Source organism: Antennarius striatus, chromosome 10 (genome assembly GCF_040054535.1).
Source record: "Antennarius striatus isolate MH-2024 chromosome 10, ASM4005453v1, whole genome shotgun sequence".
Classification (NCBI taxonomy): Eukaryota; Metazoa; Chordata; class Actinopteri; order Lophiiformes; family Antennariidae; genus Antennarius; species Antennarius striatus.
In genome coordinates this window covers 7,515,493-7,542,770 of record NC_090785.1, presented here as the reverse complement: position 1 = coordinate 7,542,770, position 27,278 = coordinate 7,515,493, and the positions used below count along the sequence as shown (strand labels likewise).

Here is a 27,278-nt window from a genome sequence, read left to right as displayed (position 1 = left end):
AGCACAAAAAGAAAATCACCAAGAAAAGGAAGGGTTGGGTATACAAAAATATGATATACATTCAGTGGGTTAAAGCCTATCAACCACTAAGCATTTTACCATTTTTATGTGCTATCTATCTTGCTCCATAGAACAAAGTAGCTATTTATTCTTTCATATGTTTGGTATGAAGTCTAATATGGTTTTATCATGGAATTTCCACGGGTTCTCGCAAGTTCACTGTAGTAAAACTAATAGCTACACAATGCAACGTGGCCTGTAGGGGGCGGTGTTACATTTTTTGGATGTCTGGTCTTCCGGAAAAGGTAGTCGAGAAAGTAAGGGAGTAGAAAAAACGGGTGTTTGACGCAGCTCTCACAAAGCCGCGGCAAAGTTCCGTTTGGTCGCAGCTAGGCAGTCATTTGCATAGATAATACAACAATACACTTTTTTTTTTTTAAATTTCAAGCAGCGTGTTAAGCTTGTGCAGTTTTACTCAACTGTTGCTTGACTACTTGCTAGCTAGCGTTAGCTAACAGCTTCAGTCGCTGGGACGGATATCGCCATTTTGCGCATTCAACGCCTGAGGACTTCGTCGGCAGCGAGGTAATCGGCAGGAAATATTTGGATACTGAGGGCAATGGTTTATATTCTGTCTTTGAAAATGCTTCAAGTTCTCATGATTTTTTACGGGTTGTTTTTTGGTAGGTGGTGATTTTTGTAACATGGCAGAGGCGGACCGACCTGGGAAGCTCTTCATCGGGGGACTGAACACCGAGACGACCCAAAAGGCCTTGGAGCAATTCTTCAGCAAATATGGCAGAATTGTCGAAGGTGTGCATTTGGTCATTTTATTTTTGATTAAATCCGTTTTCGAAGATGGGCAAAATGTTTACTCGTTGAAAAGCAATGCATTTTTTGTGGCATTGTTCTTTTTTGCGCATCCTTTTTTTGCAACGCGTGTTTGTTAACCTGACATTAATGTTATTTTTAAGGCTTCAGATATCTGCACCTTTTTCATTGAAAACATGGAACGATTACACAATTTTGTTTGATAAATTTGAACTTATGTGTAAGTTAGTACACGTGTAAAGATCCCTGTTCTAGCCCCCCGTAGGGGAAATTGTTTTTCCACTCTTGTCAGTACTCATTCCACACGTATATGGTACAGGCCCGAAACACGCACACACAAGGGGCCTGAGGGCATGCAAATGATGGTGAGCAATAGAGTGGTGGCAGCTCCCTCATGGGGCGCCCCAAGAAGCAACTGATAAAGGGTCGATGCCTTGCTCAAGGACAGCTCAGGAGGTGAACTGGCACCTTCTGCCAGTTCATTCCCAGATTTTATTTTTTGCCTGACATGGGTCTTGATCTAGTCACCCACCACTCTTCAGCCCAGGTGGACTGAGCTCCTGCTGCCCATATGATGCTTCTATCGACTGGTGTATAATTAATTCATTTTCCCTTAAGATTGCTACACTTTTTCTACTACTTTCTCGTCTCTCTATTAGCTGTTTCAAAGTAGTCTCTGCCTACAGCAGAGTTCATTTTACCTCAAGAAAGTATTGCATCCCTGGGATGCACTTCGAGAACAATTTGTGCATCCCAAAGGTAATGCAAGAATTTAATTTTGCCAATAGTACAATACAAAAAATAAACTTAATTTAAATTATTTTATTAATAACGATATCATAACTGTTTAAATAAAAAGTTAAAAAAATAAAGACTAAAATTATATATTGGTTTTATCAACATGTTAAAGCCTGGTAGTCATTAAAAAGTTTAGAAATAAAGATGTATTACAGGTTTTTTGTCACTTTTGCTTTCCACTCAATAGTTTTTTTTTTGCCTTTAATTCATATACTGTAATCTCCTGTGGACACTGCACCAAGCTGACATAGCCTTCTCCGTCAGTAGATAGATAGATACTTTATTAATCCCGGAGGAAATTGCAGTAGTCAGTCTTTTTCTTGATTTACATTTGATTGTTTTTCATTCATTGTCACTTGGTTTTTCTGCAACGTTGCATCTTTTTCGGAGAAATGATAACCTTTATTTGTAGAGAGCTTCATCACATAAGCAGGCATTTCAAAGTGCTTTAACAGACAGAGAAATCCAACAGGACTCTCCAAGCATAAGCAACAGCTTATAATTTCTCTGGATAATCTAACTAACTCACTGCAGCACGTAAAACGAGCAGACATCGATTTTAATAAGGCAGAATCACGTCGCAGGTGATACTCGTGGCAAGAAACTCGTGTGAGGCTAAAAAATAATGGCAATTTCCGGGTTTAAAATTCAAGTGGAGAAATGGAAAAATTGTGAATATGTTTGTTGAATGGATGTGAATTTAAAGCATCTCAGGGACACACGCTGTGACGATCGTGCGTCCCTGTCAAAAAATGTGTGTCAAGGACGCACACAAACCTAGATACTGGCCCTACTGTGGTCAAAGTGACATGTGGAAAATGTGGTTGTCATACAATTGTGCAATGAGTTAAAAACATCACTTCTCTTTTCACTTCCATTCAGTCATTTTGATGAAGGACCATGAAACAAAAAAATCAAGAGGCTTTGCATTTATAACTTTTGAGAATCCCAGTGATGCAAAGGATGCAGCACGAGAGATGAATGGAAAGGTAAGGCATGGAGCTTTTCTTCTCAGAATATTCTGCAAAGCTCCCTGAAGTGATTTTTAAACTGTAACTCTTAATTCACAGTCACTTGATGGAAAGAATATCAAAGTTGAACAAGCAACAAAGCCACAATTTGAAAGTGGAGGCAGACGAGGACCACCAATGCACTCACGCAGCCGTGGTCCATACAGAGGCCTCCGTGGTTCCAGAGGAGGTCCTGGTGGTATGAGAGGCCCACCATCACGAGGTGATTATTTCTTAATTTAGGTTTATTTGGGTTTGTGAAATGATGTTACAATAACAGAGCTTTGGTGATCAATCTTTTTAGATTTTTGGTTAATATTTGTATTTTTTGTTAAAAAGACTACTATGATAGTTCAGGAAATGGGGACAGCTTTTTCAAAGGAATGTCGTCCAGAGGCCCCCCTCCAATGAAGAGAGGACCTCCAGTTCGTAATGGAGGTCCCCCACCCAAGAGGTCTGCTCCATCTGGTCCAATGAACAGACGTAAGTTTAAGGGATTTCTTTTTCTATGTCTGTATCAATACCGATGTTTAAGTTACTTATTCCTTACTAGAAAATCTAAAGTCTTAAATTTTGAAGCCTCAGTTTTCCACTTATAAGGTTTTCCTGCATGTACCCACATATAATGCCAATATATTAGGTTTATTTGGATATTAAAGTGTGTGCGTGTGTGCGTCAGCTCCCATGTCAAGGGACAGAGATCCGTATGGTCCACCCCCTCCCCGCAGAGACTCAATGATGTCCCGGAGGGATGATTATCCATCACCACGAGATGATCATTACAACTCAAAGGACAGGTAGAATATTTGCTTTAGTTCCACAGCACATAAATATGCAGGTACACTTTCAATCTGAGCTGCCTGGTATCCAGAGATACTTGTGTTAATAAAACTCTAAGCAGCCCTAGTATTGGTCAGTTGACAACAGCTAAAATTGATCAACATAAATAAAATTTATGACCATTAAAATAAGTTTTAATGCTATTTTTTACTTGTCTTATTAAATATACGAAAACAGCTCTGCAATTAAATGTCCTATGCTTCACAGCTACTCCAGTAGGGACTATAATTCCAGGGATTCAAGGGACTATGGACCTCCTTCCCGAGATTATTCATACAGGGACTACTCCAATTCCAGCTCCCGTGATGATTATGGCTCAATGTCAAGAGGATACGGGTAAGAGTGTGATGATCTTAAAATTTAAACTGAGACTGAATCTCATCTGAACCCCAACTAACTAGAGTTTATATTATACAGTGATCGTGATGTTTATGGAGGTCGGGAACAGAGGAGCTACATGGACCGTCCCAGTGGTGGAGCCTACAGGGATTCATATGATGGTTGCGGTAAGATTTCACTCCCATTAGGGAAATGCCAAAAATGATAAGTTTGGCACAAAGAAGAGCTGCATAAAAACTCAAACAAATCACAGCATTGGCCAGCGCACAAGACAAAGCAGTTTTTCCCCTTACCAAAGGAAAAGGCATTTCAGGTGGCCTTTAAACTTTTTTCTTTTCCTTTGTCACTATCCTGTTCTATCAAAGATTTGCGTTATCAGACAAGTACAAGCATTGGCATCTCAACCTTAAAATTAATTCCGTCCACATCACTGTCCAGATTTTCAGTCCATGTAATTGCATTCTGCCAAAGACTCGATGTTTGTGGCAATATCACGAGGAATTAAACAGAATGTCTCTCAGGCAGTTTGCAACCATAAGGAATCCCCCCAAAAATCCTTGGAAATATTCGCTGACCACTCAATAGGTGTTGCCTAGCAAAGCACTCCCTCAAGGAGTAACGTTCAAAAATCCATCCAATCCGTCAAGACAACTCTGAAAATCTCATCCTTTCCTGCAGTTTTAACACTTGGAGCTCTAAAAGGAAAATGGCAACTCAAATCAATGGCATGCTTAAATGGGTTACATGTCCACGTTTTCCCTGTGCTTGGATATGTTACTACCTTCATCAACTAACTCCATAATAATTTAAGATCGATTACATGATTGGACTTCGAAATGTGTCCAGCATTGAATATATTTATCGCAGATTGAATTCTATTGGCACAAAAATGGGCACTTGACAGTGCAAGAAAATGTGTAAAATTGAACCTTTCCAATTACCTGACCCATTGACCCTGCAGGTAACTCTCGCAGCGCCCCACCTTCACGGGGCCCCCCACCTTCCTATGGTGGGAGCAGTGGAAGCAGTCGTTACGATGACTATGGCAGCAGTTCCAGGGATGGCTATGGCAGTCGTGACAGTTACCCCAGCAGTCGGAGTGACACATATCCACCTAGCCGTGGTGAGCGAATGGGCAGACAGGAGAGGGGCCCAGCTCCCCCAGTTGAAAGGGGCTACCCTCCACGTGATTCGTACAGCAGCTCAAGTCGTGGAGGGCTACGTGGTGGCCGTGGCGGCAGTCGACCTGATAGAGGAATGAATCGCAACAGATACTGAACTGAACTTGGAAATTACACTAAGGAAATGTTAGTGTCGCTGCACAGTTCAGATGTTTGGGAAAAGATATGACAAAACAACCTAGCCATTTCTAAATCTGTGAATATATAAACCTTAGTTGAACTGCATCTAAACGTTCCCAGTTTTTTAATGTGTAGAAGTTTGTCTTTTTAGTAGCTTATTTCTCTTGCTCATGTAACAGTACAGTTACCAAGTGAGTGTTAGTTTTTGTACAATCAGTGCTGTTGGAGTCTGCAATACCCTATAAGTTTGGCTTTCCTACTCTAATAAAGCTTTTAGTTGTAACTTGACCACTGCTCATCAATCTTCGAAAAACAACCAGAGATGATGCCATCGATGGTGAGGAACAACATGACTGCCTTCTTTCCTGACCAAGTTTTCTGTAAAGCTTCACACTATGTAGTCAAATGACCTGAATTCCTTTATAACACAAATGTGCTGCCATCAACTGGACGCTGCTGTGTTCAAGAATTAGGCAAATGTCACTGTCAAAATGTTCCAATGTAGTTTTCCTGGAAATGGATCCATCACCCTAGAGCCATTTGTTGGCATGCAACGACAAAACCAAAGGCAACCAAATCAAGTCGACTGGTAGTCAACAGCTGGTAAGCAAAGCAAACCTCTTTGTTTCTCATCTGTAAATGAGTTTCTCGTTGTCCTGTATTAGTCTGCCTTCACTGGGAAGCAATATTAAAAACAGCCTTTGCCTAAAAGAACAAAGACGGTCAACCAAATGCGAATGTGCCCTTTAAATGTAGTCCATTTTCAGTTTAAGTACGAAGTACAGCAACAGTTGAAGTTTCATCCTCTTTTCTACAGTGGAAGACTGATGGTCATTTTGCCAACTCACCCCTCAAATCAATGTTTCTTGCCTCACCAGTCTTCCAAACCTCAGTAGAGTCACTGACAACAGTGCTTTTTTTAAGTACAGGTTAATTGATCTATTGCAAAGTTTTTATTTTTTCGCTGTCAAGATTAAAATACTTTTTCAAATTTGGAGCCATTTTCTCTATCAAAACATTTTCCACAAGCATGCCCACTGAAACAATGGAGAACTCTGGAAGAACATCGTCACCCTAACTGCCCAAGTGGACACAATCAAGCAAATACACAGTTGGACCCAGGACTACAAAACTATTGTCAGATGTTTGTGACTACAAGAGTAAGTAAAATGCAACATGTTAACACTTGATTTTCTTTGCAGGATGAACATCCCTCCAAGGCATGTGCCCTGGAAAATCACCTGTATTGTGTCCCCAAGTTGTTGGACCAATGAAGCCACAGTGCAAGTCCAGGTATGTCCACCAGATCAACGTTAATTAACAACTAGACATGTCTCTATTAAAAAAATGTTTTTTTCCCCCCATGTTGTCTTTCAGATGCTGGTACGGCTTGTTCTTGGAATTGTAACTGGGTCTTGAAAGCGAGAAGAGCAGACTTGACGATTTGCACAAGTTGTCATTTTGTTGCGTTTCCAATAAAAGAATGATTTCAATTTTGCCACTCAGTTGCATTTTTTTAAATTTTATTGAAAAAGACTATTGTCCTGAACTGCTTTATATCTCAGATTCTAAAACTTACCTAGGGATTCAGGAGCTCAAATGATTCTAAATAAACTTTTATTCTTAGTTCCCTTGAGACAATGATCTCATCTATAATACAATTTATTGTTCATCTATAAACAGACAGCTTCGATTGTCTTTGACAGGAAGTTTCATCCAGACCAGTGTCGATCAGAATCAGCTGAACGCTGTTCGCGTTATGTGTTCGCTGACGTCTCCTGATCCATTTGAACCTGTAATGCGGTGAGAGAGGGGCCTTCCGCCGGCATGTTGAGGTGGCTGCTTGCCAGTAGGGGTGAAGATCCGCGTTACGTATGGAAGACAGCGTCGTCCTTCCCCCCACTGCCGCTTTTTTAACTTCTGGCAGAAGTGCGGATGTGAGTTATATTGATACGGAACAGGCCCTGAGCTTTTCTCTTCAGCAATGCGTGCCTAGGCAATGTTAATTTAGGGTCGCTATGAATCCAGAGGAGCAGACTGTTACGTGGTTAATATCGCTTGGAGTCCTCAGTTCACCCAAAAAGAATATAGCGGACCCGGAGGAATTTTTAAAAATATCGCTGAAGGATGGTGTCGTCTTGTGCAAGCTCACGGAAAGGCTCATCCCTGGCTTCTCCCCCAAGGTGAGTTGATGGAAGTTTAACTCAACAAATGCCAAGTCGATCGACGGGTTCTAGTGAAAAGAAGGGAGGGGTGGAATAAAACTTCACTTCTCTCAGCAGAGGCAGGCCTCTTATTTCTGTTGCCCCCCAGCGCTAGGGGCCAAAAAGGGAACTTTCAATAGCGCTAACAGTTTTGCAGAATGCAAGATGCGTCTGGTTACTGCAGCATTGGTGTGTTTTCAGGCGTCAGATTTCATGTGAAACGCTTAAAATGTTCCGCATTCTTCAAGCGGACTTGACGTGAACACCCGACTGAAAACAAGACGCGTTTGGCGGCAGTGTGACAGCACGGAGGTAGCGGGGAGATCGAGCAATTTTTACCACCATCGCGAATTAGGTGGGACTTTTGTTGCTTGGAACGTGATTATTTGATAAGATGACAAACTTGATAACCATAAACAACAGTTGCAAAGACAGTTCGTCACTCCCCCCCCCCCACGAAAGTCTCCACTCTCCCGGTGCGACCTCCCATTTTGAGAAAGTGCCGTCAGTGCAATCAGGAACTACAAAAAAACCCGGAAGTAGTAACTACGTTCTTGTGTGGTTTTCTCTCCTGTCAAGATAGTTATAGCTTTTTTTCTGATGATATGTTAGGAATAAAATAGAAAATGCAGTTTGGATTTCACTCCTTGAAGAACAAGAGCTTTTAGCGATGCGACGCGACAAATATTAAGAACTTTATTTTGAAAGTTTTGAAAAGTGATCGGATGCTTTTTTTTTTCTTTCTTTTTTTTTTTTACCCCCATATTTTATTCTCACTCTTGTTTTAGCTGTGGTAAATTAGCTAAATAATAATAAAAAGTGAATCCTGGATTTCATACATGTAAATAAAAAAACATTCCCTGTATGTTTTAGTGTGAGTAATGCGATACCGCCGCCGATCATGCTTTTATTCTGAAAATTTGAGAAGAGAGCGGATGTTTTGCTGAAATCTGACTGATTTGACGTGTTGGTGATGTTAGTGGCTCTGGCTGTATGAAGGAGACACAGGAAGAATCCACTAAATCTGTTCACGGTAGTTACCCGTTTTTTAGATTCCCAAAACATTATTTATAAATGCGTTCCGGTGTCTTAATTTAAATTTCAGCGTTAGATGCCTTCCCCCCCCCACACACAAATCTCCTCTACTAAGGCGATGTTTGTGTTTATTTGTTTACTGTATTTCACGCTCATGTGTGTATGTGTGTGTGTGTGTGTGTGTGTGTGTGTGTGTGTGTGTGTGTGTGTGTGTGTGTGTTTTAGTATTGCCAGGATCCGAAAACTGAGTCCGATTGCATTTCCAACATCAAGGAGTTTTTAAGAGGATGCTTGTCGTTGAAAGTGGAGGTAAGTCCATTTATATGTGCAGACGTACCTATTGTGATGTGACAATCTACTGGCTCAGGCACCCCCCATGCAGTCATGCTGTCACCCCCCCCCACCTCTGTCTAGACAAGGAATACAGTCTCCTTTATGACTTGTGCACGACTTTAAAATGACCACAAGTTAGTTTGTGGTAGAGTTTCGACCCTCCTCAAGTCTCTTTCTGTTTTATGTAGTTCTGCCATGTGTTGCTACAGGATATAAACTCATGGCATACACTACAACACCTGCATTACTAAACAAATACTCTTATTATGGGAATGTGGTCAAATCATGAGCAGATTTTGGGAGTTGTCTATTTCTACCGGTTTGTGACTGCACACTGGACAGCAATTTCTCCTCCTGCTTTATAAATAATCTTTTCTGGCCTTGAATCACATCACTTGGTTTCTTTAAACAGCTAACTGAGTCAGCAAGCCTGGCTCACTGCAAAATCAAGTGGTTACTTCTGCCCAGCTGCCTTCTAATAGGAGGTTCCCCTTGCTTTTATCTTCCAACCTCACCATAGTCCGTAATTATACATTTTGCCGCCAGGCAGTTGCTCATGGGCAAAAGTTTTTTGAGAGCCACTGACAAATGTATCAGCCAGGGGATGTCTTTGCCACTACAGTGAGCCCAACCCATCCGTTGGTCATTTACGTGATCTTTGATCCAGAGCTTTACATCCATTATGCCGTAGGAAATAGAACCTTTTTTATCCTGTGACTGCACACAGAGATCAATCAAGATGGTTTCACTTCTGTCCTGAGAATCAGAAAGAGGAAATGCCAATTTTTGCCATATAACAATATTTATTTGGTCTTATTTTAATACATCATTGTCGCTACATAGAAGAACATATTCCTAGCATGACTCACTGGCCAAACCACCGTGAAAGCCAGTTATTTAAAGATCAAGGTCAATACTGTAACGCAAGGCCTATATAGTCCATAAGTTTGTTTCATTCCTCCAGTTGAGGTTTTCCTGTTTTTTCTACTTTTTCAACAGAGAGAACAAAAATAATTTTACCTGAACATATAAGTGTGTCTGTAGCTGTTTTAAACACGACGAAAAGCATTCTTTGCGTTTTTAAATCATCATCATCATTGCATGGACCCAAAGGTCGATCCCGTACCTGGAGATGTTATATTTTCTTGAATGGCGTTGAATGGTGATCTCATGACCAAGGCCGTACAACTCAAACTCTATATTTAAGATGTTTTATTTAAAATGTGAAACCTTATCCACTGGAGGAAAGGAGAGAGGTGTGTGTGTGTGTGTGTGTGTGTGTGCGTGTGTTAGTGTGTGTGTCTTCACAAAGCGAATCACAAATTAGTCTGTCTGGCACTGCCTGTTTTATTCCAAACCTCTCTCACAAAATATGGGTCATGCTCAAACTGTCAGGTTTTATCTGTCTTATTACAGCATTATTAAATTTCATTTTCTGTCAGTTGTTTGCGATGTAGCCCGGGGAGAGTCTCTCTCGCTCTATCTGCACTTAAAAGGATTGCTGCTCAGATCTGACTTATCACTGAAAAAGGATTTCTCCTGTCTGATGTCTCCTCTTCCACATTTGACGAGTTCTGTCTGTATGGATAGACCATTTTGAGTTCTGCTTTGGTCTGGTAACATCTGTTCCTTTTCTGTTCAGGGGTTTGAACCAGAGTGGCTTTACACTGGGGAGAACTTCAGCAAAGTACTTACCACTTTGCTGGCTGTCAACTTTGCCACACAAGGTAAGATTTGGGCAATCTCTCTGTTTTTAATCTAACTATCTCTGGTATCTCTTTTGCATTGCGTATTCACTGTGATGGCAGTCTTTGTCGTTTTTCACACTTTGTCCTTGGATCCATTCAAAATCACGATTTGGTGTGTTACACACAGGCAGCTGGCGTAGCAGTGTGTGTGTTTGTGTCATGCTGGGTGCCATATTTACTCATGCTCATGCTTGATTGTTACGCCCGGAATAATTTCCTCTTTTGCTCCTTTGAGTTTCTTACATTTACACGAAGCGCAAAATGAAATGTGACTAAATGTGAGCCATCCACATACTCCCCTTATCAAACCCATTTCTTCTGGAAGGACACGGCATAAAATGCTTCACAGCCCCGATGCAATTTGGGTCTAATTGCCCTTGAGAGCCCTTGTTTAGGAGTGCTGAAGAGTTAATACCAGCTTATTTATCACAGCTGCCAGGGAAAGAACAGCCTCATTATTATTTAGTCAGCATTCGAAGGCCAATCTGCCATCTTTGCATGCTTTATAAAACATGCAAAATGTTCCATGCGATCACAAAACGTGTTTGCAACTCCCAATTGATAGCTGTTTTCAAATCCATCGATTGATCGGCCGTTTTATTTCAGCACGGATGATATAACCCTCCTTTGGTGATATGTTCCACCGGCTTTGACATTTTAACGCCTGATCGATCCTCTGGCCGCGCTTGAATAGAAGGAGGGGGGTGTTGGCCACGGTGTGAGACCAGTATACCCTGTTGCCGCTGCGTGTTTCCAGCAGCTGCTCTTCAGCTTTGACACAGTTTTGTCTCAAAATAGTCGATCTGATCAAACATAATATTCCTCCATGTCTACTCACGTTGCTTCCCTTGTTCGGCTTGCACAGCCACAGCGCTGCCTCGAAGGAAAACGCTTGTCGTCTGCATTCAAACTTCATATTGGTTGCCTCAGAACTTAGCTGACAAAAGGGTTTTGTGTGTGTGTGTGTGTGTGTGTGTGTGTGTGTCATGTGGGAGCTATGATCCCCACCAGCAACACATGCAGACTTTCCTCCTGCCTCTAGTTTCATTTTCATTACTTCAGGCCTCAGTGGGACCCCCCCCCCCCGCTGTGTCAGCATATGGAGAAGAGCAGGGCATCTCCAGTGTTTGTCCAGTTTAATATAGGTTACTCATTCCATGATGATTTGCTGATTAAATGGTTACACAAAAATGATATGTACGGAACTCGTGTGACTGCCTGTGAGTGAAAGCATTTTAAGTCTTTCAATGCATCCCAGTTAAAGTCTTTGTTTATTTTAGGTGCTAGATTACTGATTTTAGGTGCTAGATTACTAGATTACTGAGCATCCGGGTCTAGGTTAGTATCTGCTGGGGAGTCTCCAGACGATGTGGGTCTGTTTGCAGGTCCGCCATGTGTCGCCTTCTAAAGCGCATGCTGGCAACAAAATTGTTTTGTGTCAGCGCGGTCCCTGAGGTGTACTTACTCACCTTAAATCACCGCCGGTCGCTCCTGCAGTGGTGCACTTAAGGCTGTCAGCGGAATAAATTTGATTTGTTTTTTATTCACCCACAAAGCTGCTCTGCCAGTAAGGGACGGGGTCGAAGGAATACTTTTAAAGTGTGTGTCAAATGGAATAAATGCATCTCAATCTAAAACCTGCAGCTGCTTGTTCTTTATACCGGAGCTGTGGAACAGGTCTGGTTAAATCATGTGTGCACACCTTTTTATTGTTCTGGCTTTGTGCACAGTGGAGAAATATGCTGTCATGAATAAAGTTTTCATCCACTCAACTGGATGACACTGATTTGTCTTCTGCTGTTTACCCGATGAGAGGGGGACCAGGGAGTGATGAATCAACATGCTGATGTAACTAAAGTGTAAAGGCCTCCATATTTCCCACTTGTATGTCTCAGACTGTGCTGCTGAGAGGACATGTTCCCAGTCCGGTGCTTCGTCTCCTAGTCAGTCAACATCTTCACACACACTGTCCTCCACCAAGTCCAAAGGCTCTCTGCGAAGACAATCAAAATCAGTGGTATGACCTCATGTCTGTCTGTCTGTCCACATTCTTCACAGGTAGTTCAGTCTTTCCACCAAAACACGAATACACATTGTTTTCCCTGCATTAATTCACATATATTTTCAGTTCCACATGTAGATAGTCATGCAAATCTATCTGCTGCAACGCACGCATTACGATTTCTTAGTGTCTCTCACCCCTTTCGCCTCCAACAGGAGATGTCTGAGAACGGTGGAGGTGGACAACAGATGGTGAAGGCTCGCTTCAACTTCAAGCAGAACAATGAGGACGAACTGTCATTCAGCAAAGGTGACATGATCCTGGTGACACGGCAGGAAGAGGGAGGATGGTGGGAAGGCACGCTCAACGGCAAGACGGGCTGGTTCCCCAGTAACTATGTTCGAGAGATCAAGGCCTGCGGTGAGTCAATAAGTTTCAATCCAAGGTTTCTGATGTTTTATCCGAAGTGTAGGATGTGGGGTTTTATCAGTTACTACCTGGAAAGACACCTGTGAGCATTTCTGGATAAAATTATAAAAAGTTTTTAAAATTTTTGAGTATGTAGTCCAGTCATCCAGTAACTGAGATGAAACCACCATATCGTTCTCTGGAAAGACTGAGCACCAAAACCACACAACCACAAATTTCTAAGAAAATTGCTTGAATATGACAGAAAAGCAACAGTAGTATAAAAACAATTACAAATTTTAATTTGGCTTTGTAACTTATAATTCATCACCGTATTAGTGATAGCAGTTGAAACAACTGATTGTTGATTTTGTTTTTGTATTAATGTTGTAAAGCTCTTATAATGAATTTTATCTGAGGAGCGTTTTAACGCCTGTTTTCTTCTCTACAGAAAAACCCGTGTCTCCTAAAGGAACTCCACTGACCAAGAACTACTACAGCGTGGTGAGCTCATTTTTTCTTCCTTGCTTGCTGCACAGCAAAGCGGTGTTGGGTTCGCGTCCCACTCTGTGCGGAGTTTGCATGTACTCCCCGTGTCTGCGTGGGTTCTCTCCAGGTTCTTTGGCTGAATGAATGAATGAATAACTTTATCGACAAAACTTTATGACTGTATGCAAAGCTTGATAATAGATAAAGCAGAAATGAATTGATTTTATTGTCCATCATTCCTATTTCATAACTGTTATTTGGATTTGAATGAAAAAAATAGCTCTTTCTTTCATTATAATGAACTTTGTTAAATAATATTCATAAAAAGTTACAGTGGATGTCGTGTCAGTCTTTCCATTTGTCCTTGAGTCATTTTTTTCACAGTGTGATTTCAAAAACCTTGCAATATTTTTAAAATCCATTTCATTATACACGTAATTCCCAAACCACAATTTTTTTATTAAAAAATTGTCTGGATTGATTGTATTTGTTTAAATATATAAACTGTTCATATTTTTTCTTTAAACATAGCATGGATATTTCCTATCTGCCTTTTGATATATTGACAATTTAAAATTTCAGCAAAGACAAACATTTTAGCGAACAATTTGGAAATGGTCTGAAATGCATACCCCTAATTATTGTTGTCATTGCCTCACACTGAAGTTGTACCATTCACCCTTTAAGGATGTTTGTCCCTTCTTTGGATAATGCTTTATCCCGCTGCTCGTGCCGCAGGTGGTGCAGGACATCTTGGAACATGAGCGGGAGTTTGTCAAGGAACTACAAACCATCCTGAGCTGCTACCTCCGGCCCCTGCAAGCCAGCGACAAGTAAGAGCGACGACCGGAGCATGTGACTGATTGATTAACAAACGCGTCGCTGGGGAGATTTATTGATCTCCAGGGAAATCCCTTTGGTTTGCATTTGAACACATGAAACTAGGGCTTTCTGGAATAAACCAATAAATATTTTAGTTACAGAAACTGTGATGAAAGACGCCAACTGTATTTGCATGTTGAGTGTCTTCTTACTGTGCATATTACCAGGTAGTTCTTGTCTTCGCCTTTGTGAATATTCAGGCTGAGCAGCACGGACAGCAACATCCTGTGTGGGAACCTGGAAGAGATCCTCACCTTCCAGCAGGGACTCTGTGCGGCTCTGGAGGACTGCACCAAGTACGTCATGCTGGAAACGGAGACAGTCCTAATTATAGCAGTGTTAGTGGAGAGTAATGTTTGGCTCACAGCTGACACTCTCGTGCGATAATCAGATATGTTGTGCATCATATGCTACAATTAATGCACACGTGCATATTCTGGTAATCAGGTTACACTTGATTATATTTTCACTTCTTTGCTGTCAGACATCTTCATTTCTTTGTGGTACAAAATAATCACCTTTAGTCCAATGCATTTTTTTCATAGTTGCTATTTTCCACCATTATTTTGGTGCATTCAAGTACCGTGGGGGAAACTGATATCTACCAGAAACAACAGGCTGCCTCAGAAGGAGAAACATATAGATATTTTTAATTTTGATAAATCTGGTTTGCTAGTCACAAAGCAAAAGAAGTACCATCTGTAATATTATTTTGATAAATTTTTCAAATGTATGTGTATAAATTTATTGCTGTAGAGTCCTTGAAACATCTGGAATTTGTCTCAAGTTCAGTCAGAAATCCTTTACATACAAGTTTTATATTGTTTTAGGTCCAGTATTTCTATTTTGCTGTGTATATAAATCTCCACAACAATATCCAGAATGTTGATATCGTTTAATCGTTTGCGAAATGAATCCGTATGTCATCATTACAGTCTTTTTCTTATTCCACATTGCTCTTCTTGACCCGACCCTTTCTTTCTTCCTTCTCTCTTTTCCTCCCTTCCGTCTCTTTGACTTTGCAGAGTCTCGGAGGGCCAGCAGCGCGTGGCCGGCTGCTATTTAAACATGATGAGTCAGATCAAGAGTCTCTACTTGGCTTACTGCTCCAGCCACCCTTCAGCTGTGTGCATCCTCACTGACCACAGGTCAGACGTTGCACATGAAACACCTGTTTACTACAAAAACAGATTCTAAATCGCTGAGGGGTTTTTGAGAATTGGGATTTATAGCCCAGCAGTCATATGCTGTATTACAGCCACATTTGTAAGTGTCATCTAAACTCATTCCATCTGTTAGTTAAAGTCTGTGAGTATATAATCCGGGGTTACAAGTACTTGCACTCATCTGTTCAACCATGTTAATAACTCAAAGGTCAAATATTTTGAATGCATCATGTGCTTTTGTTTATGCCTAATTACTTTGTTTGAATTGGATCGTCGATGCCACAAGTAAAAATAGCTGTGCAGCATTGTGATATGGAGAACAAAGAGCGTAAATGGAATTTGGAGCATGCAGATCATGGAGCCGCAGCCTAGTTTTCTTTCTCAACCCCAACAAAATGTTAAGTCTTTTTGCCTCATTCCCAGCTGGAGGTTTTCAAAATTTTGACTGGTTTCATTTTTATAGACTCACAGCTGATGGGGTTCCAAATATGTAGGAGGAAACAAATGTGTCTGAAGAAGCAATGTTAGCCCTTAAGCCGTGATAATCAGCTCGGCTAATCAAAATAAGGTAGCGGTCTCCTGATAGTTTGACTCTTGTAATTTTTCATGTCCATAAAACAAAAGATCAGTATGTTCACGTTGGGTTGTCTTTTCAGAACGGACCTGTTGATGCGCTGCAGTTCAGTTTTTAACCACAAGGTGTCAGACTTCCATTTTTAAATGACCACAACGAATTCCGCAGAGTTTAAGGTTCCTTTTGCGGAATATCTATTCAGATCCATTATTTCAGTTGAGAATTGATCAAAGTCTTTTCGTAGAAGTCCATCGTGGTGTTTTTTTTTTTTTTTTTAAATCACATTAACAATCCAGCAGTGTGTCTGTTCCGCTGTGCATTGTGAGCTGCAGATAAATGCTGAATCTCACACAGGAAGACGAGTGTCGACAGGATATGTCAAGTTGTGGTTATGTTATGAGTTGCACAACACAGTAAGCACATTCGCATTTTGGTTACCGGAGTCTTTTAATGCTATTCACTTTCATCTAATGTTGCTAGGTAATGGTGCAGGATGCTGCACAACTGAAGTGGAAACTTTTGAATGACTTGACTTTCAAAGTCATCTGATTCGCAGGAAAGTGCACACGTCCAGATACAGTGTACACTTGTTTGTGGTCCATTCTCACTTACATTACAGGTGTGATTTCCTGCGTGATTTAATGACGGTGGCTCAGGAGTGACAAATGAATGGAAACCTTTTTAAAAGGTGGTTATTTTTGAGACCTTTTTCAGGCATCATTACAAAGTTGCTTTATTTATAGCCATCATCCATTATTAACCTCAGCAGCTTGAGTCAAACTATTAGAAAATAATAGACAATTGAGTTTAATAAAAAGCGGTATTGCAGAATATAGTACTTTGACAGTGATGTAAAACTATTAATATTTTCTGAGCACCAGCTGTGCATATGTGTTTTTCAAAATAATTAGTCTCATTGAAATAAATCTCTACTTATGCAAGCAATTCTGCAATGAATAATAGAATTTTTATGGTCATGTTTTTTTGGTACAATCTGTCTCCTGGTCACCAGAGCTCCACATTTTTTAAAAAACCTTTACTTGCAGAACTGTTTATACTATTTCTATAGGGATATTTTTATCTCCATGATTAAAAAAAATTGCATATCAAGCATGTCTGTCTGTATTTGATAGTGAAGAGCTGGACAAGTTCATGGAGAGCCAGGGAGCCAGTGCTCCGGGGATCCTGACTTTGACCACCAGTCTCAGTAAGGCCTTCATGAGGCTTGATAAATACCCCACCCTGCTGCAGGAGCTGGAGAGACATGTGGAGGTAAAGTGCCGTTTTCTTTTCTTTTTTTAACGGAATAGTGTAAATACTTTCCTGATGTTTGAATTCCTTTTTTTTAATGCAGCACCCATCACATATTTTATATATACACACATTTGGAGGATGCTGTGACTGAGCTGCTGTTTATTTCCATCACAGGAAGCCCATCCAGATTATGCTGACATTATAAAGGCAACAGCTGCATTCAGGAGTCTCGTGGTAAGTCTGACACATCCAGTGAGGTTCTGCACACTTCAACTGTTAAACTGCATCACCCTGTTAATCCCCATTTTGGATTTGGTTTATTGTTTTCATCTGTGATGAACAAGCTAAGCCATCGCTGAAGCATCTTATGACAATTCTTGGAATCAATAGTTGGATTTTTAAAAATTGGTTTCTCCAAAGAACAAAACAAGAGTTTTATCAAGCTAAAAACAAAAAACAACAACAAAAAACCCCACAACCTAATTGGTCCATTAAGCAATTAAAACAAGTCAGTTTTAATTGTTTTGAACTAGTTTTTCTGATGTCACCTTTTTTCAGCAGGTGAAGCTAAGTACAAATAAAAATATAACTCCCAAGAAATCAATGCACCCCAGTTAGTCTACAGTACCCGAGTTGGTTCTTTACTTTGTGAGTATCTCTTTCCCACTGAGGGTTTGTAACTGAAACCACATTTTAAAAAGGTGGACAAGAACTTGTACCAGAATGAGCTTCCCTCAGTTTCCAAGGTAAAGTAACTCACAGAGTAGATGAAGTGACTCACACAGGTGTGAAAAAGGAAAAAGAGCTTTTTTCTTTGAGTGTTTTTGAATGTGTGGTTGGATACAAAAAAACAAAACCGAAGCCACTGCCATTTTCAGTGTTTGGAGAAAGTTATTTTTTTGTAGTGTGAAATGGAAAATGACAAATGTTACGTTGTCATTTTCCCTGTTTGAAGAGGGAGAACCCCCTTTTGTCACCTGAAACCACTCAACGCTGCATCGTAGGTTCCTTTACATTATAGTACAACCACAGTAATTATTGAAACTGTTAGTTTTTTAAAGGCAAAACATGAAAGATATTAAACTTGCCTTCACCAGATTTCAGATTGCAGCTGAACAAATGATGAAGAATTTATTTTCTTTCCGTTAAGTTTCAATATCCTCTGCGACTGATGTGTGTTTGCGTTCAGACGCAGTGCCAGGATCTACGGAAACGGAAGAACCTGGAGCTTCAGATCCTGTCGGAACCAGTTCGGGCCTGGGAAGGAGACAACATGAAGAGCCTGGGTAATGTTGCCTACATGTCCCAGGTCCACATGAGGAATGGGTCTAATGAGGTGAGAGGCAGGTGATGTGTGACTCTATCAAGTTTCATTTTTGTCCATGTAACAGAGTTTTGGTTATCTTCATGGAGGTAGTAAAGAGTTCCAAGTTTAACAAGGCAGTCACAGACTGCAACATCCCGCAACACCCCTGAATTCACAATTTTACCCTGACCTGCTTGCATAGGTCAGAGATCAAAGGTATTGCTCTGACCTACTGTCATTGATTAAAGCACTAGCTTTGATCTATGGTCTTACTCACAAGGGTCTTCTCCCTCGTCTTTCTATCTTATCCGGTTCCTGAATGTACAAAATTTTAAATTTGACCTTGACCTAATTTTCTCAAGGTCCAGGTCATCATCTTATTTTCATCCCTTTGCTGCCTGAGTAATGTGCTTTTTGTTTCATCTTTCTATCTGCAACGGTTGTGAAGATATTTGGTGGACATACTAATGAACGAATGGGCAGACGGACGAACACACAAACACTGACAATTACAATACATCACCGCTTTGAAGCGGATTGTAAGAACAAATGTAGGACAGGAGTGTTTTCAAAGGTATCTCCTGTCTCTCTATCTTGTGTGGTTTCTGTGTGGGGGTGGACATAAAGTCAGCAGTTGGAACAAAGGCTTGTGTTACATTTAGTTTCACAATCTTAGTCTCTGCCAACCACTTTTTAACCCACCATGCCAGTCGCCATAATTGTTTCACAACTCAACCTTCCGGTTTTCTGTCCCTTGAGGCTTTGACACTCTGGTACGTACCTGCTCACCTGCCATAAATTATTCTAGTGTCAACTGATTGTTTCTCAGTGGGTGTGAATGTGAAGAGAACTAGAATCTGGGTTTCAGAACTTCAGCTTCAGGAGAAATCAATGGATGTTACCCCCCAAAAGACGTATAACAATAAAAACAAGGCAGTCAGAGACTGCATCATCCTGCGAACGGTAAATCAGGGTACCCTGAAAGTAGTACCTGATAAGTGCATTGCTTTGACCTTTCAGGGTAGGTCAAAGTTCCTGAGTGTACAAAAGTTGAAATTTGACCGTGGCTTACTTTTTTCAAGGTCAAGGTCATCATCTCACTTTGCCATCCGAGTAATATGCTTTTTTTTTTCATCTTTCTATCTGCAATGATTGCAATGATTGTATTTGGTGGACTAACGAACGGATGGACGGACACACGAACACTGACAATCGCGATGCATCACCGCTTTTAAGTGGGATGTAATAAAACCAAAAACTCACTAGTGACATTGCAACATTTTTTTTTAAAAATTTCCCTTGCAGGAAAAGGAGGAGCGCTATCTAATGCTGTTCCCTAATGTGTTGGTCATGCTTTCTGCCAGCCCCAGAATGAGTGGCTTTATCTATCAGGTGAGATCGCACACCTTTTATGAGGTGATCTGTTTCACATTCGAGTAGTAGTAGTTTAATCTGAAGTGAAATCTCATCTCTCTGTCCCACTCAGGGACGACTGTCCCTCATGGGCACCACAGTAACAAGGCATGCAGAGGATGCAGACAATTCCCAATACGCTTTTGACATCACAGGTTTGTGTGTGACGCTCTGGAGAAAAGGCATGTTGCAGTTGGCTGTTACAAATTTCTTGACAGCAAAATCCTTGCTCATTGCCAAAAAAAATATCTGCACCATGCATTCCTAAAACGAAGCACGTGAAATACACAACATATTCAATTAAAGAATATCAAAATTTCCCTACATTTTCCTAGAAAAGCAAAAAAATGTGAAAAAAAACCACACAATCTTCTTCTGATCTTTAAATGACACCTGCATTCACTTATTTTCCTCTTGTGGTCGTGACGTGTGTGATGTGTGTGTGCCTGCAACAGGAAGCACAATCGACCGGATTACTGTGTTCTGCAGTAGTGCCCAAGAGTTGCAGGAGTGGCTGGAGCACCTGAAGCCCTTTACCAAAGGAGGCAGCCCCGCAGGCACCATCTCAAAGGTTATTCACATGTGCACAAACACACACATGTGCAGCATTAAGTGAAAACAACAGCAAACGTGACTCTTGGTTCTTTCCTTCTATTTGTCCATGTAGAATGTGGAGGGCAAGCCATTAAGCATGGTCGGTACCCCGACTCACCTGTCCCACCTCGGCAGCCTCAGCGCTATCAGTCGTGGCCCCCTGGAACCGCCAAAGATCAGCAAGCCATGGTCTCTAAGCTGTCTGCGCCCCGCACCCCCCCTCAAACCCTCAGCTGCTCTGGGATACAAAGAGGTAGGAGGCTACAGACTCAGCTGAGCTGCACAGATGAGCCCACACAAGCTTGACATGCAGTCATGCAGTTTGTTATTAGTCAAAAGCTGCAAGTCCACCTCCACTACAGACTGCCCCCATCTGCCCCCCTTTCCTTCCTCTGCTTTTTTCAGACCTTCATATTCTAATTTGTATAAGCACATCAAAGGCAGGTTGACATTCACACTTTCAGTCCGTTGATTGGAATAATAATTGGCACAAACGACAAAAAGTTGGGAGGACGTCAGACGAGACGAGGATTTTCTGATGTAATCTGGGGTTAATGTTGTTCTACCCATCGGTGATGTTTGACTTAGAATCACACACTCGAACCAAATGTGTTCCCACTCTCTAAAAACAATTTACCGTGCCATCACGACAACAGGAAAACGTTCATGTGTAGTTTTAGTGCTTTGCAGCATGCGTTGGCTATCTAAATGAAGAATGCAGTTAACTTTAACAAGCAAGAACAACAAAAAAAAGCAGCAAATACAGAAACAATTCGGCAGTTAAAGGATCGATTAAAGATGACTGTGTGTGTGAAAATGTGGTAATAAAGTGTAATGACCAGAACGACACTGAATGTACTACTGGTTATCATGTGCAGTTAAATGATTAGAGGGGTGGGGTAAAAATATTTATATTTGATGTACTGTAATCCAAAAAAGCCTCTACTGTCAGCATTTTAGCATTTAAATACACACCAACTCTTTTCTTGAGAATATAAGCCAAAGAGCTTGTCTGATCGCCTCTTTTCCTTTTTTTTTTTGTTTTGTTTTGTTTGTTTTTTAACAAGAAATAGTCACCCAGTTCTGCATAAAATCAGTGAATTGCAAAGGGAGCGTGAAATGAATCACCGTTAACTCTCTATCACATCCGTTGCCCATCGTCGTATTTTTCACGCACATTTCCCCTTTTCTCTTTCTCCATCCTGCCTTCTGTAGAGGCTGTCTTATATCATGAAGGTAAGGTTAGCCCTCACTGTGTTTGACTGGTGTGCGTGTGTCTGCCCTGATGTTGAACTGGCATGAAATCGCACTGTTTGCTTCAGTCCTTCATTGTCATCTATTGGTTTCCTGTTTTCTGTAACCGTGCGTGTCTACCCCCCCCCCCCCAGTCCTCCTCAGTATTGGGAGTTTTGGGATGCTCCATGTCATCACAGGAAGTGTGACGGTATAAAGAGATGTGTAAATCATCGCAGTGACTAACATGTTCATTTTAGTGAGTTAATCATTCCTGACACTTCAACCTTTAATATGCTGAAAAAGAGAAAACTGATGTCGGTGTGTTTTCACTGCTAACATGCAACTCAGCAAAAAAATCTCATTCATAAAACCGCATAATTGGTTTGATGGAATGTTAAAAAAAAGTTCTCACATTCAAGCTTCCTGTGACATGGCTGTGTAATCACTCCATCCAAGCTTCTGTAGTAGAAACCGCCCCACGCCACCTCCATTCTGAACAGTAGTCAATGACGTTTTTGATGTGACAATCACATTTTAGAAATGTGGAATTAAGGTAATTGATTACTCAGTCAAGGAAGTAATCCTTTAGCCAGTTTTCATTTGTATGTTAACAAGATTACCTAAAAAGTCACTGGAATGTTTGCCCGAGGAAGAACATGTTAGATTTTGGTGTTTATCTGGATTATCATCATCATCATCATCTGGGTGCAGATATTTTTGAAATAATTACTTGCCATTGTGAAAATAGTAGTCTTTTAAATTTCATGGACACTACCCACAATGTTCCAGCAAAATAGATGTGCTCTCATAGTTTGATCTGGATCCTAGAAATCTTCCATCACTGGACGATCCAGAAATGAATCATATCGGGCTGATTCTAGATCCTCCAGAAGAAGACCACACGCCTGCTGCCTTGTTTGTTGACGGTTTTATCTGTTGATGTCCGTTCATAAGAGATATACGTACATCATTGTAAGCTTGCATTGTTTTTGGTTTGGTGTCTGTAGCTGTGTTTGTGTGTGTGTGCGCGCGCGCGTGTGTGTGTGTATTCTTTTTGTGTGGAGACATGCACTGAATTTAGTGTTGCACTCATCTAGGACTCCAGTAAGAGCCCACGGCCCATGAAGAAGTTTCTGCCAGGAAACAGGAAGAAAGAACGGAAACCGTCTGACGATGAGGTTCAAACACGGAAAAGTAGGACTGTTATCTTATCTGTGAAAGATTTTGTATGTAGTATGTGTAAGTGAACACTTATTACAGCTTTATTAATACATTTTTAATTGTTTAAAAAATTGTAATGCTGCTGTTCGAGGTTTTGAAAATTAGTGTTGCACCTGTAGATGTGAGGAAATAAAAAATACTTTCATAAAATGTTGGATGTGAGCAGAACTTAATATTCAGCTAGCATATCGCTGGATTGAACTGTATCATTATGCCAAACATCCCTTCTTGTGTGGTTTGCGTAGTAGTCCACAACTGAGGCCTCTACAGCTCACACTTTACATGGAATGGTTTCTTAATGTCCACTACAAGTTCCTATTATCTGAACGTGTTTGATCTGAATGATCGTGTCTTAATGCTACCCTTGAACAATGTCAATAATATATCAATCAGCATGACACAGCGTGCAGAATCAAACTGTGTATTGATGAAATTGATGACCCATGGTTCTGACAGGCACGGTCGCTCTGGAGGAGGACGCTCAGATACTGAGGGTAATTGAGGCATATTGCACGGGGGCCAGCCTCCATCAGAGCACAACAGGTATGCGCACACCACAAATTGCTTCTTTTAAAGACTTATTAGTACAAGAACTCATACAATCACAAATTTTTCTCACTAATCGTTGCGTGTGTGCCCAGCGATGCGGAAAGAGTGCGTCCCTCAGGTGCTTCTGCCCGAGGAAGAGAAGATCATTGTTGAGGAGATGAAGAGCAACGGGCAGACAGTAATTGAGGAAAAGTAAGCACATCGTTTCTTTGGAATATGCAGTATGCTTTCATTTAGTTGTGTAACAATGACAAACCAGGCTTTGCGATTCTTTGTGTTCAGATCATAATTTTCTCTGAGACAATATTGATTTAGTGTATGTCAGCGAATAAATTTTCACTATGTGTGACCTCAATTTTGAAGCCAGTATCACTTTGAAAATAAAAATATATATTGACGAGCAAAAAACGAATTATTATTAAACTGTGTTTTCTTTGCGTTTCTTTCAGGAGTCTGGTTGATGCTGTTTATGCGTTAAAGGATGAGGTTTATGAACTTAAGAAGGTAAATGGGCTGAAAGGTTTTGCTAACATTTTGACAGAACCATCATGGTGTGAAGTGTTGAGAGGGAATATATGAGAATCAGAACAGGAGGATTAATCATATTGGATAGATAGATAAATAGATGAACTATTATATATTTAAGTTAAATTAAAGATTTCAACTGAATAAATAACTGAGCATATATTTGACCCTTTTGGACTTCTAAAACAAATTTGACCCAATAATGATTCATGAGATCTTAGGATCATTATGTTTCAAATATCAGTTGAATACATTGTATGGTATTATAATTTGATTTCCTTTGTTTTCACCATTTCTGATGATAAACACAAACTAGATGAAAGATTTTGAACCAACTTGGCAGAAGGCTTGAGAATGTGATGTGGAGGAATTTGGTCGTGGCTACCATTTAAAAGGTGTGGAGTCCATATTTGAGCACAAGAACAGGCAGGAGGAAACTGAAGAATCAAGTAGAATATAAAACATTTTCTGCACCTACATGCATGCAGATTGAATTGGCTGTTTTTTGTTAGCTTGGCACTTGATGCATGCTATACCGAAAAATAAATGCAAATGCAAGCAAGTCGTCATCAGCTGGTAATCTTGGCTTTTACTGTGACTCATAGCATTCGTCTGAGTTTAATACGGTCACTGCTCATGAATGTTTTCTAGGAGAACAAGTGGATGAAACAGTTTCTAGAGGACGAGCAGAAGTCTCGCAAGGAGCTAGAGAGAGTTGTACGAAGACTGGCCAAGCAGAAGAATGACTGTGCTTGGGACGACGGAAGCCACTGAATACACTCATACAATCATCATCCTACTTTTGTGTGTGTGTGTGTGTGTGTGTGTGTGTGTGTGTGTGTGTGTGTATGTGTGCGTGTGTGTGCATGTGTATAAAGGTAAGAATGCTTGTGGAGGGACCTGAGGGACCAGATGTGCATTTGTGGGTCTGTCTATGTTGTGTCTTCATATTTCAATCACACACAGCAGAGTTGGGCGTCTCCTGTCTGACGACCATGCTTGGAGTTTTTTTGTGTGTTTGTGTTGGTTTCTGCGGGGCGATGTGACATTTTGATAAAATCGAATCTGTCTTCGTGGTCCAGCCTCACCAATGAGACCACAAACGGGTCTCCTCATCAAGAGACTCAGCTGAATTATCACCGATCTGGTGGGATGGTTAACAAAAAACACAATTTCTTGGCAACTGGCACCGTGAACACTCCCCAATAAATGAAACAAGTTCAGAAAGCGACAAAGATAAGCTGGTATGATTTTGTTTTTTTAAATTTAGTTGGAAATGGAAACAAGTCCAATAGGTGTTTTTCTGTATGCACTTCTTTTCACAAGGGATTGATTTCTTCCATCATGACTTGTTTTTGTCACGTCTTAATTGTTACAAGGAAACCCCATGGGGGGGGGGGATGGTTTAACTGAGCAACGTGTGTCTTAGTAATATTCAAGATCTTCTCATTGCAGGTTTCCAGACCGATTTTATACATTTCCAAGTAACAGAAACAAGCTAGTTCTTCATGTTACATTCAGTTCTAAATGTTGACCTCCACTGTTTATTTAAAAAGTGAATGAATGTTTGGTGTTTCAATGAATTCCACTTCATAAAATGTGATAATCAAGATACCAGGCATATAGTCCAAAGTTATCAGGGATGCAGCTGCATATTAGAATAGAAAAGGCTTGTAGTTTCTTCTATACGATTATTCGTAATGAACAACAGGTCAGCCCTGGTTTCTGCACCAAAATTGTATTCAAGTATTTTAAGTACACAGCCTTTTTTTAAAAAAACCATCTTTATTGTTCACCTACACATTTGTCTTATTAGCCTTATCGATTTGTTGCCTTTACATCCATCTGGAAGTTGTTGTATTTTAACTGGTGTAGAGTGATGAACGTGAAACATTTTTTCAACACAAAAAGAAGAAAATGTATTTAAATAGTTAGGCCGACAGGAGAATTAAGATTTCAGTCACCAGGATGGTCCTCCCAGTGGCGGGGGTAGAGTCAGACTGAGACAAACAGATTTATTTTTGGGTGTAGAATGAAGCCTGGCTCCGGGGGGGGAGAGAGAAAGAGATTAAGGCCAAACTGGGTCTAATTGCATATATATTTTTTTTATTTCAAAGTAACTCAAGCTTAATGTACCCATTGAATATATAATGGGTCTGAAAAACATACGTAGCTTTGCATGCTATTTAAGACGCAGCCTTTTATAAGAAGTGGTTCATGTCGTCATGAGGTTGAATGTGTGCCCTCTGATACTGTTACCTGCACTTGCAGCAATGCAGGGAAGCGGTGGATGCTGTTGAAATGCAATAAGTAACTGCTTTTAACTGACTGACCTCTGGGCTAGTCCTAGCATGGTGGGCCAGATTTGAAGACATAGCAATAACATTGAATGAATGAACCCAAATTGTTAACCAAAAAGGTCCAAGACCATGTGGTCTGGACACCACACTGTTAGACTATATTGATTTAATATTTGCCTTTAATTCAATCAATTTTTGCTATTGATTGTAGCTTAAAAGTCATCAACCAGGTTCCTGATTTCTATCATAAGTCATTAAATATGTGTCAGAACTGCACAATCCGTGTTTGCAAAGTGCCGTTTGTTCCTGGCGTGGCTCTACAGGCAGATCTGAACACTATGCAGGATTAACGGCAGCACCGGTACGTTTGCTGTAGAGTTGTCTAATTGTCCGAGAGTCCTTCAGCAACAAAAAAAAGCACTTGTTGAGGTGCTTTAGCTGAACTCAAAGCTATTTCTAATAGGATTGTTTAGAGACTTTGCGTCCTGTACATATGTGTGCATCTGTCTCATTACTGTTGAGATTAACATTTTTGCTGTTCCTGCACTCTAAACTGTTTTCAAATAATACATGATGTAGTTTTTAAGTTCCCAAAAGCATCAGCAAGCACTTAATGTGTGAACTCTGGTTTTATTCTGTCTCCAGACCTTTGTGTTTGTTTTTGAAAGGTTACAGGTATTCTATGCAATTATTGTTGGTTGCAAGTATTGTAATGCTTTGTTTTTCTAAACACTCTGTAATTTGTGCTTGGTATGGTCGTTCTTTTATTAAAAATATAAGTCCTGGTTTTGACATCTTATTATACTGTGTGAGAAGTGGAAAAGTGTGCTGCATGTTCCTTCATTATACTAAAGGATTGACTGTGATCGACTTTTCCATTCGGTGTTCTTCATGTATGCAATGAGGAATTTGTAGGTTAA

At 40.5% G+C, this 27,278-nt stretch overlaps 2 protein-coding genes across 2 annotated transcripts; both read left to right on the top strand.

Moving 5' to 3' along the window:
- The first annotated feature begins 704 nt into the window (after nucleotides 1-704).
- rbmx (RNA binding motif protein X-linked) lies at nucleotides 705-5,096 on the top strand. Its single transcript, XM_068326418.1, has 8 exons — nucleotides 705-813; nucleotides 2,512-2,618; nucleotides 2,700-2,862; nucleotides 2,979-3,122; nucleotides 3,319-3,436; nucleotides 3,687-3,815; nucleotides 3,897-3,985; nucleotides 4,780-5,096. The coding sequence occupies exons 1-8, from the start codon at nucleotides 705-707 to the stop codon at nucleotides 5,094-5,096; spliced, it is 1,176 nt and encodes a 391-aa protein (XP_068182519.1).
- On the top strand, nucleotides 5,093-27,143 carry arhgef6 (Rac/Cdc42 guanine nucleotide exchange factor (GEF) 6). Its single transcript, XM_068326299.1, has 23 exons — nucleotides 5,093-6,412; nucleotides 6,497-7,302; nucleotides 8,584-8,667; nucleotides 10,334-10,418; nucleotides 12,335-12,456; nucleotides 12,657-12,861; nucleotides 13,301-13,353; nucleotides 14,077-14,171; nucleotides 14,421-14,516; nucleotides 15,246-15,368; nucleotides 17,094-17,232; nucleotides 17,389-17,448; nucleotides 18,404-18,550; nucleotides 19,826-19,912; nucleotides 20,007-20,088; nucleotides 20,389-20,504; nucleotides 20,601-20,780; nucleotides 21,743-21,763; nucleotides 22,861-22,957; nucleotides 23,441-23,527; nucleotides 23,626-23,725; nucleotides 23,983-24,037; nucleotides 24,710-27,143. Exons 2-23 carry the CDS (start codon nucleotides 7,138-7,140, stop codon nucleotides 24,830-24,832), a joined length of 2,322 nt encoding a protein of 773 aa, XP_068182400.1. The 5' UTR covers nucleotides 5,093-6,412; nucleotides 6,497-7,137; the 3' UTR covers nucleotides 24,833-27,143.
- Nucleotides 27,144-27,278: the final 135 nt, after the last annotated feature.